This window comes from Dipteris shenzhenensis, chromosome 17 (assembly GCF_047967505.1).
Source record: "Dipteris shenzhenensis isolate YYH24624 ecotype China chromosome 17, Dip_SZ_1.0, whole genome shotgun sequence".
NCBI classification, from domain to species: Eukaryota; Viridiplantae; Streptophyta; class Polypodiopsida; order Gleicheniales; family Dipteridaceae; genus Dipteris; species Dipteris shenzhenensis.
Window position 1 is genome coordinate 21925371 of NC_141612.1, and position 11317 is coordinate 21936687.

At 42.1% G+C, this 11317-nt stretch overlaps 1 protein-coding gene across 1 annotated transcript; it reads right to left on the minus strand.

The window, feature by feature from the left end:
* Nucleotides 1–6156: 6156 nt before the first annotated feature.
* LOC147891850 (endoglucanase 9-like) lies at nucleotides 6157–9097 on the minus strand. The gene is made up of 6 exons (XM_087388525.1): nucleotides 8716–9097; nucleotides 8169–8473; nucleotides 7546–8013; nucleotides 7281–7407; nucleotides 6932–7107; nucleotides 6157–6558 (listed from the first exon to the last, which is right to left on the minus strand). The coding sequence occupies exons 1-6, from the start codon at nucleotides 9095–9097 to the stop codon at nucleotides 6157–6159; spliced, it is 1860 nt and encodes a 619-aa protein (XP_087244651.1).
* Nucleotides 9098–11317: the final 2220 nt, after the last annotated feature.

The window sequence follows — 11317 nt, forward strand, 5'->3', positions numbered from 1 at the left end:
TCATGGAGCTTATTGGTGCTAGGAGTCGGCCATTTGCTATGAGGGTGGTTGGCACTGCTGTAGGAGCCGTTGTTGAGGAAGGCTTGGAGAGCTTGGAGGCGCTACTTGGTTGAGGCACTACTCGTCGTGTCTGTTGAATGGTGTTTTGGCTGAGGAGCTCATTGAGCAAGCTACTTATGGAGCTTTGCTGCTCTGTTGGCCTGGGCCGAGAGGTTGGCCGTGGAGGTGAGGAGTTGGCAAAGGAGTCTAGCATTGGAGGATGCTGCATGAGTTGCTAGGCTGTTTCGGAGGAGCTTTGCATTGTGGAGCCTTACCAGTTGGAGTCACCAATTAGATTGTGGAGCCTTACCAGTTGGAGTTGCCAATTGGAGCTCGTTGCCGTGTAGTGTCGGAGCATGCACATTTTTTATGTAGATGTGCGCTGCCCGTTACTTGAAGCTGTGTGGTGCTGAGACTTTGTTTGTTGTGTGGGTGGAGTCGTCTGAGTCGCCAGTTGTTGAGGTCGCCTTATAGAGTTGAGCTAAGGACTAGGGCATAGATCTGGCATTCGTTGAAGCTTGTGTAGAGCCGCTAGAGCAAGCTGGCTGTTGAGAGTGTGGACTCCTTGTTTGAGGCTACTAGTCGATCGTCACATTCATTAGAGACCGGGTTGGGTGGTCAGCAGACGTTGGAGACTGGTTGCACTGTAGGAGCATGTCATTTGGAGGAGCTTGTGGCCTATTGGAGATGCTGGAGTTGAGAGCATGCTACCGCTTGGAGTTGCCTTGGATGGCTGGCATTGGTTGCCTTTGTTGAGGAGCCACTGGTCATTGTTGATGGAGTAGATTGGTCATCACTAGCGATTGGCTTGCTATGGAGGCATTCGCATCTTGCGGTAGAAGATGGAGATGGATGAGGGCTCGAGACCTGTTGGTGCTGTGAGGGTGGCTCTTGTTGTCGACGATTGGGCTACAAGCCATATTGTAGCATGCTTTAAAACTACTGCTAGTAGTTGGAGATGGTGGTCCCTGAGTTGTTGTCACTGAACTTGTCTTGCTGCTGTTAGCTAGCCTCTAGGAGCTGGCTTGCATGTAGGGCTAAAAGGTGAAGCCTTGTCAAACAATAGGACTTGGAGAAGGTCTCAAAACGTCTCTTTGGAGACTCAAGATGCTCTCTCTCTCTCTCTCTCTCTCTCTTAGAAGCATAAAAAATCACATAAAGGAACCTCTCTCTCTCCGAACTAGAAGATGGAAATCTAACAAACTGAAATCTCTCAAAGATAATGAATAGAAATTTTTTAAGAATATCACCCTCTAAAAACATGAACGAAATTCCTCTCGAGAGGAAAATGAACTTATCTCACTCTCCATAGCTTGGAATGATGAGCTTTCTGGTGCAAATCGGAGAAGGGAATGAGCTCTACAAGATGAGCTTGAGAAGTGATGGAGGTGCCTCATGGCAGCAAAGAGGGCTTGTGCCTTGATGGAGCAAGGGCTTATGCCTTGATGAAGCAAGGGCTTTTACTGATGATTGATGTCCATGTAAAAGAGATAAATCATCTCAGATCATTAATATGTTTTCAACCATTCAAGACATTGTCATTAACATGTCATCGAAAAATAATATAAGTTTACTAGACCTCAAGACAAAGCAACCATCCAATCATCTTGCCCCCTTCTAACATAAGTGGATGGTTATAGATGTGGTAATTTGCCTATGGAAATAGGCATGAAATGGCAAGTTGCCTTTTCCCACATCATGCTCTTTCTCGAGTAAGCATCTATCTGCACTATCATCATTCGCGACATCATGCTCTGTACACGAATGTTGGTATTTCACACAAAATAGTGCAATAGCCAGCAATACCTACATGTGCACTTATCATGACTCTTTGTTCAGATCTATGGATTAAAGGACACCAACCTAGGTTAGACATACCTAACATGAGTTTAGACGTACATAACATACCTACATTAGTTCCACTAATTGTTCTGAAAAGAAAGTATTATAATCTATTCACAAATGCATGGTATAATATTGCCACAAATTTAATGGTATAAGTAACTAGACAAATGTGGTCTATAACCTTCTACAACCTACATAAGTTCCACTAATTTATCTGAAAAGAAAGTATTATAATCTACACACAAATGCATGGTATAATATTGCCACAAATTTAATGGTATAAGTAACTAGACAAGTGTGGTCCATTAATACAAGCTGCTAATTGTGAGCTACACAACCGGCTAGAATTTCAACGGGTTGTTATCACTTGGCGAATGCAAGCCACAATCGGCCAAAGCCAAGTATTTCTATTGTCCTATTAACTATACATAAACCATAATATATAACTTACTATTTCACATCCATATGCGAGTAGTTACCGATCAACATATACGGACCACCCACTGGCACGTGGTTCAAAGATATTATCCATATGCGAGTAGTTACAAGTCAGCATATGCGGACTCCCCACTGGCATGTAGATACTTGCTTTCAATACCATCTATCTTTTTTACTTTTTTTTGGTAAACTATATATAGCTAATGACTACTAAACATGTAATTTCTTTACAACTTTATAAATATAAAAAACCATATGGTTTCACTAATTTTTAAAAGCTTATTAGCTAATGCCTACAAAAACAACTTTCTTTTTTATTTGTTAATGAAAATTACTTTAAATTTATTTTTAAAAAATACTATTCTTTATGAAAATAATCTTTTCAAATCCCAAACGATAAACCATAAACTAAGAGCATTGCATTTATCCATTTTGCATCCTAATGTGGGTAGATATTAGAAGCTGGCCTGAGTGAGCCCACTACCAACACTCGACACTTTTTAAAAGGATACAAAAACTTACAAATTAGTTTGGAAGATTTCTTTATCCTTTTTTGCTTGTCCTTCTTTGTTTTTTTAAGACTCCAAGCAGAGCTAGATTCTCGAGAATGCAAATAGTACGAATGGGACACACAGTATACATAAGAAATTATACCATGCGGTATATTTGTAGTACCGCACGATATGTAGAAGATCTAATAAAATATGAAGAGGGGAGAGGAGAAGAGTGGAGATGAGGAGAGAGGGCACAGCTAGAGACCAGTGTCAAAATTTGTCGTTGGATGGCAATAAGTACTCTAGATTAGATTCTCGTATCCCTCTCCTAGTCCATTCAAGATGACTTGAACCATTTCTGCGGGGTCCATAGTCTCTCCTGTTGCTGCAAGTTGATTGTCGTAGTCTTTTATGCAGAGTACATAAGCATGACCGATTTTGCTGCTATTGCAGAAACTCTGGTTGATCTTGTTTCTTAGTGTGAGAATCCTAGATGTGTTCTTGGACTCGTAGAGTGCTGCGAACATATTTCATGCTTCTTTCGATGTCTTGACTTTGTTGAGCTGTCCTAGCATAACATCTTGCACATTGGCGGACACACTTAGCTTGGAACCACCCTTAATGGTGATTTAGAAGCACCTTATGTATAATATGAAAATTTAATGGATCGATTATTCTTTAATAATATGTGCTAATGTAAAATATGTGAATTGAATCTATTTAAAAATACCTCCTATTGAAGAGATATTAATCTTGACTTAGATGATAACCCCCAAGAAGGAGAAGTATTCTTGCTACATGCTCAGAATTCTACCAAGCTCAAGTCATCAGATGTCTCATTATCATGTACATGTGTCTCAAAAAGTTGTTATGTTTCTTGATGATCAACCTAGTAAGTTCTTTATGGCATGCTAGCCTATCAAAAATGATCTTCATGCCCTTGATCCACAATTTATATTCCACCAATTTCACACAACTTCAACATTATTCCTAAGGCAAAGAAGTAAGTATAAAACTTAAATTACAAGCCTACTTAGACAAAGTACTAAAGACGTACGATTTTCAAGTGTTACATTATTTTTCAACTCTTGTGTTTTATATAAAAGATTGTAAAAAAGGGCGGATATTAGAGGTCGCAATTTTTCAAGCAATCAAATTCCACCTTTTGTTCATTATCAAGATAAAAAAGGACGGAAACTAGAGGCCACCCTTTTTGCTAAGTGTAACAAAAAGGGCAAACACAAGAGGCCCCCCTTTTTTATCATTCCAAAGAAAGGGTAGCCAAGAAAAGTTACCCTTTCTTTAATAGTTTTTGGAGGAAATAAGGGCGGATAGTAGTGGCTACCCTTTTTTGTGGTTAGAAAAAGGGTGGCCAAGAAAGACCACCCTTTTTTAGGCCTTTTTTTACCTTAAAAAGGGTGTCTAATTTTTTCCACCCTTTTAGCCATCCAATATCATGTTTGCCGCCCTTTAATCCTTCTAAAAGGGTAGCTAAGCCATTGATCGCCCTTTAGGACCACCCTTTTTGGAGCTTTTTCTTGTAGTGTACCGATGTTAAAGCAGCTGGAGTACACCGACGTACATATCAATGAGCATACTGACAAGCATACCAATGGACATACTGACGATGATGTGTGCATTTCAACGGACATACATACTTTTATATTGACGTTTTCATGTTTAGAAAAAAATTGTTCTAATGTATTTTATGTCAGTATGTGTGTCGAACACCATCCAGCTCCTGAGCAGCTCCTTAAGGTAGCAAGAGGGACATCCCATAGCCTTTGGAATTTTTTAAAAAAAAAGAAAAAGCTAGAAAGAAAAGAAAATTAAAAACTTCAAGGGGTTGAACTTAAGTATAGACGTATGAGAAAGAATTATTAGCCATAGTTCATTCTTTGAAGTTATGGAAACATTATCTTTATGGGTTCGACTTCAAGGTTGGTTTTGCTTACCCCCTCTTTGTTCTCAACTCCCTCCTTTTACATTTAGATACCTTGCATATGGACACATCACACAAACACCCATTCACACACACACACACACACACACACACACACACAACTAACAAGTAAACATATAGCCCACACACACATAGTCGCAAACAAAACATCATATATAGGGTAGCAATCATCAAATAGGGGTGAGGGTGCAAAGGCGTACACAAGTAGGTAGTGGCCAAAGAAGAAGAGAAAGAAGACGAGAGGAAGAAGAAAATGAGAGAAGAAGAGGATGTAGAAGAAGGGCTTGAGGGGGGGGAGAGAGATAGACAGAGAGAGAGAGAGAAGGCGGGGGGGAAGGGGAAGGAGGGGAGAAGAGTAGGAAAGAGAGAAAGCACTCTCACCTTACATTAATGTTACCCTTTCTCTTTCCATCCCTCCCCCATTCACTAGATTTTTCAATGAGGAGGAAGTGGAAACATTTGAAAGAAAGAGAAAGGAATAAGTAAAAAGCACAAAATTACACATCGAACTAAAGAGACTTATTAATTAAGAGCACATTCCTACATCCTCATTGTAGGAGATGGATTCCCAAGCACGAGAGATGGTGCCAACATTGGGCAACATATTCCTACAAGAAGTGGTATCAATCAAACAGATGAGTTGATTACGATCCTACAACCAGTTGATTTTATGTCTTTGTAGAGTAGAGAGTAGGTTGGTGGAGCTTGAAATTAGTGTGGTGATAGTAGCTAAAGGGGTGGTTGATTTAAGGTCCCCCACAAATCATGGTTAACATTAGGTGAAAAGTTGGGAGGTAGATAAAAGGATCCCATAAATTACACTTAACAAGACCCATGTATCGGATGATTTTGTGGAGATAGATAGTTTTTGAATGCCAATGTACAAATTGGGAGTTGAAATGACTCATCGAACATAATTCGAGGAATTGAACATACATGCCTAGCAACATGAATGAGGGCTTCACCCCAAGGGAGAATTGAGAGTCTTTAGATGCCATATGAGAAGTATGAGTTGAGAAGTGAAGTAGCTTAGTTGAACCACCTTGAGGACTAGTTACAAGTGTGGTGAGTGTGGGAATGAGCTCTTATTGAAATCTATAGTATATGTAACTGGTGTTGTTCACTGAGTGAATGAAGGGCTTGCCATTAGGCACCTTACTCCCAAGCTTGGAGGCCTCACCCATAGTCATTGCCCATCACTTTTTGAATTGGGAGAAGCTTTTGAGAGTGGCTAGAGAAAGTAGTGTGTGAATTGGAGAAAGTAGCGTGCAATGCACACAGTTATGTTTTTGTTAGTGCTACCCGGTGCCTTGCATGGAGCCTTCGAGGAAGTAAGTGTAATCATGTCTTTGTGCCTAAGTAACCGTACCTAGCAAATTAAGGAGGAGGATGGACAGAAGAGAAGAGGGTATTGAGATCGAGATTACTAGTTTTCTGGTTCCAAGACCACCATGAAGACGAAGATGATGCAGAGTCCCCCGCCATAGCCACCAGAGCTCCCACCAGCCCCGCGTTGCTTGCTATGGTCGCCTCTGTGCTCTTCCCTCTGATCCCATCTTGGAACTTGTCGTCGTCCCCCGGCCCTCCCACCATCGCCCCCTCCACCACATTCGGATTCGCCACCCCGCTGTCCCTCCACTTGAACCCCCCCGTGCAATCGTAATACTTCCCGTCCTTCGGTATCGATGCCGCCCTGTGATCCACGAACTGCGGATACTTTGATCCGTAGCCCACCACATAGCTCATCCCCTCCGGGTTCTTGCCCAGTATGTACTCCACCTGCTCATGCATCAAGGTAGTTCCGTTGGTCACTCATTGCCAAAAGACAACCTCATTCTTTAAAACGGCGCATGTTGTAGAGCTCATTGGAGAGATTTGGATTGTGTAGATGGATCAAAGCAAGATTTTACGCGGAAAGAAAGCTTTTCGGGAGCAGGGAGTTCCCACGTTGATTGAGAAATCCTAACATCTGCAGCACGTGCCTATCACTGTTTTCAGTTTTTCTTTTTCTCTACGTGACATAATTTCAAGACGCTACGATCTCAGATGCAAAGTTGCAAAGGCAGAATTTCTGTGGAAAATTTTGTAATAGAAGAGACATGAAACCCAAGTGCCCCCTGAGGGAGTGTACTTGCAGGATTGGAAGACGTGCCTGCGATAAAGAAAAATTCCGTAGAGTTTGGGAAGTGAAGAAGGTGCCTCCGCAACTCCAGCCAGGAATGTCGGCCGCTTGCATGTAGTCAGCGTACAAAGCAGTCAGGAATGCCGTAGGTGCAGTGTAATGAAGGTGAGATGTTGCATAAGCTCCCTTCAAAAGTACCAAACCCCCTATATCAACATCATCCACCTCAAAAATCAGCTTATCGGGAAGACGGGTGCTCTTAACCATCTTGATTCCTGCTTTTCAATTCAGGTATAGAAACAATCGCAGAATACGTATGATGCCCTACACTTAAAACAGGCTCTACACTTAAAACAGGCTATGGGAACTTCACTATAACCTTCTGTCACTGCAAACTTCTGAGAATTTGGTATATAGAGGCACATCAACGTATTTGTGTAGTTCTGGAAGGTCCCCAACATGGACACCCCCGGATCCATCAAGATCAGCAACCGGGTCAAAAGCATCTGTGACACAAAACCCATAACATCTCGCAGAAATGATATGTCTGGGATATGTGTGTAGACAGGTTAATCAAATTGAACAGATCCCCGCCAGCCCTTTTATTCTCCTCAAGCAGATGATTCAAATGCAGAATGCTTCACCTGAGCGCCCATCAGCTTGTTATCCCAGTCAAAAACTCCGTAAGCATCTCCTCCGCTGTAACTTGCCTGTGCTACTTGAGTCAGTTGTGGATCAACAGCAATGTTAAAATAGCTCCAGTTGCCCGTTGCAAAGAATAACCATGTAGCACCCCATATATGTTCATCGGTGTATCCAGATGACGGGTAAAAGGACGCAGCGTCAGCAGCTCCACTCGCGGTGTAGTTTGCGCCCGTGTTCTTTGTAGCAAAGGTGAAAATCTTTTGAGCTCCCTGTATCAGAGTTGTAGCATACTGCGTGTCCATTCTGAAAACAATGGAAGCTGCAGCCAAAGCTGCGGCAGTCTCAGCCCCGAGCTCCGGAGCGGAGCTGCAAGTAGCGATCACTCTCGTATAGTTCATATCCTCCGGCCTTTGCCAGCAATATCCATCGTTCTCTTTAGGTGGATTGCTGATGGTGCCTTCTCCAACCTATAGTGTATAAAGTACCATAAAAGCTTTTAGCTAAAACCATTGGCTGTGTTAGGTCTCAAGCAAAGCAAATTTTGTTACTTTCCACTCCATCGCAAATTAGCACAATCAAGTCGGATAACTCGAATACAAATCCAAGCTTTTTGTTCATTCACCTGAGCGTACATTTGCACGATGGGTGCAGAATCGTTGAAAGTCTTCAATAGGTAGTCTGTACCCCATCTGATGATCTCCTTCACGTGGTCCAGCTCGCCCGCAGCCTTATACTTTGCGCTGTACTCGATCACACTCCAGCTCAGAAGTGTGATGGTGTATGCCGCTGGAAATCCGAATTTTATGTTGTTCCCAGAATCGTAATAACCGCCCGTCAGGTTCACTGGTAAGCCTCCAGCTAAAACGCCGTCTTGCAAGCCTGAAGTTCTTCTGTAGCTGATGTTGTAATCGTTCGGAATTGGTCCGGCTGTACTACCCGGATAGATACAATGAGTTTCGCGGTGATGGACGATTTGCATAGTGCAATTTTCGCTCTAGAAAAAACTTTGCTTCACTAGTTTTCGAAAACAGTTTTATCGTGAAATTGATTTTGGTATCTTTATAGCTATAATAATAAACTCGTAGAATTGTGTACTTGAAGCTATCTACATCAATTGATCGCCTAACTTCCAATGAGATTCGCCGAACCGGGATGTGTAGGGCTCTTACATTTCTGCGCGTCGAAGAAAAGCAGCGCTTTCTGAAGTGCCGAAGTGAAAGCATCTGGAGGCGGAGGAGGAGGGTGATGCTGCGGAAGGACTGCAACAATGACGGCAATTAAGCCAATAAGAAGCAAAGCCACGAAGAAGACGTAGATAACCTTCAAAAACAGCTGCCTGCTGCATATCAAGCACCCAAAATCGAGATACTTCTTCTTTCCCTGATCTCCCGATTCCAACATTAGCCATCTCTTTTCTATGTCTTCCTGCTTTTTCAACGAAATTCGCATCGTGCCGACGTATCTCTTCAAGTCTTCGTGGTCGAGCATAGATTCGTCTCGAGAAGCCTCAAGCGGTACTCCTCCCCAGATATGGTCCTTGCCTTGTGCCATCTTTAGTCAGTGCGCGGCGTTGCTTCCAATCACAGATGGAACTTGTGGTTGTAAGGCTCACATCAGCCGTTGTGAAGCAAAATCCCAGCCTTGTTCCAATCCATAACCCAATAACCAGGACATGGCTTCATCGGTGGCTTCTCGATTGCTACGCAATAGAGATCTGCCTTCATGTCGATCGTCGCAAGATAGCGCTAGTGTGACTGTAACTAGCTGGTTCTGCGAGACTCAAACGTTCTTAAAGATGAATGGATGATTACTTTGCAGCACCTGCACTGATGGTAGCGGCCCGTGCGTGGAACCATTGGAAAGTTCGCGTGCTACGATGCAGCCGCTCGCAAAAGCAAAGCGATCTGCAAACTAAGACACGGAGAGGGTCGTTACGGCGCACGATTGCCAATAGGTTGTAAGGTAGCGCTGAATCGAGCAAGCCACAAGGGCCAGCAAGGTCTGAAACGAGAAAGCAGGAATTGGAGGCGGATGTTCCCAGGCAAATGCTTGAGAACATACGCCATGCAGATTTTGTCGTATGAAGCCGTCCTCCAATCTTTCCTTAAACTTTAAACGCTCAACGTGTGAGTTTCTGCTTGGTACTTCATGCCGCTTGTCTCCATTTTCAAAGCAATCACACTCGGTGAGTTTCTCAAGCCCATTTTTCGTTGCTCTGCTCGCTCCTTCCCAGATGTCATCATGCCTGTGTTTTGTTCGCTTGGATTCTGATCTTTGCTTCGATTTCACTCCGCTGCATTTTATGTGTGTTTGTTTACTTGCATGTTTCTTTGCTCTTTGTAATTTTGATTCGTGTCTTGTGATTCCTTAATCTCTTTTCTCTCTTAAGGAAAGGTTTTGGGGAAGACTATTGGAGAATTCTCCATCCTTCCAATAGAATGGATAATTTTGACCATTGGATGAATTTGGGACACGTGGATTAAGCTTTGGTAGTTACATGAGTCTCCTTCACGTTGAAGCTTTGGTAGTTATTATGATTGCCTTGGATCCTCAATAATGCACCCGAGGTGCAAATGAGGATCGTCAACAAAAAACCAAATAAACATTCTCACTAGCAAGATCAACTAAGGTGGCTGCATAGTCAGAGGCTTCCATCTGATTTTTAGGAAGTAGCAAGCTAAGGGTGTGCATTTTTTGTTCACTCCCCAATCCTTAGGAGGTGGAAAAACAAGCTTTTTGGCACACAAAAATGCAAATGTCACCTACTTCCCTATGGATCTAGTTTTTGAAGTCATTAGACACAACATCACACATGCTATTGTGCACCAATGGTATGATCTGATCAAAAATTCGACGCACGCACAAAAAATTTCTTTGTGTCACACGACATGGTTCCAAGGTGGTCACACCTTTGTCACGAACAGAGAGTGGCATATTAAATTCTAAATTTCTCACTCATTTTAGATTAGATGTATTGAAACTTTGTAGATGGTCTCTTTACATTATGTAGAGCTTAACTTGATTTACTGGTAATTATTTGAATGATTTATCTAATTATAAATAATTATTTACAATAAATAAAGTCATAAAATACATGCATTTTAGTAGCACACCACATTTTTTTAGTATTTTGAATAATTAAGCAAATCCAATTCAGTGGAAGGTTAGTAGGCACATAAGGGTGTGTGGTTCAATCATCAAATCCCAAATCCAACAGTTAGATTTAGGGAGATTGAAGTTTATTTAATTTTTACTTTTACTCCTTAGAGGATCAATAAAGAATATTAAAAATAAATCTAGTAATTCTTGAACATGACCAAACATTTCAAAAATGTCAATATTTTTAGTTCTCCGTGTGATGAATAAGAGGAAAAAATTTTGGTTAAATTTGAGTAAGGGAAGAGTACATTATGGCCTCCACAAGTGAAATCTCCCTTTTGTGGGGAAAAAAGGTCCACCCAAGCCTAATACCAAGACAAGGTAGGCTTGATATTAGGCTTGGTGAGGTAGGTTAAGAGCATCACCAACCCTAGTGGCAAGCCTTTGGAGTGTGCATGCTGCCCATGTGAAAGGCTGAGTCATCTATTTTTGCCTTACCACCATGCCACATTGTTAGACCGCATGGTACCATGTCATCAAGGAGATGTGACATCACTCATTGCCATGTCACCTTACATTGCCACACGTGTTGCCACATCAGCCACATGTGCCACCTCATCATTCCACATCATAGGAACTCTTGGAGCCATGTCATCACACCTTGCTACCTTG

Coding starts and splice junctions, on each gene's coding strand:
- LOC147891850 (XM_087388525.1), bottom strand. CDS start 9,097: ATGGCACAAGGCAAGGACCATATCTGGGGAGGAGTACCGCTTGAGGCT. Junction 7,408..7,545: donor ACAAGCTGATGGGCGCTCAG/GTGAAGCATTCT, acceptor TTTGTGTCACAG/ATGCTTTTGACCCGGTTGCT. Junction 7,108..7,280: donor GAAGTTTGCAGTGACAGAAG/GTTATAGTGAAG, acceptor ATGTTGATATAG/GGGGTTTGGTACTTTTGAAG.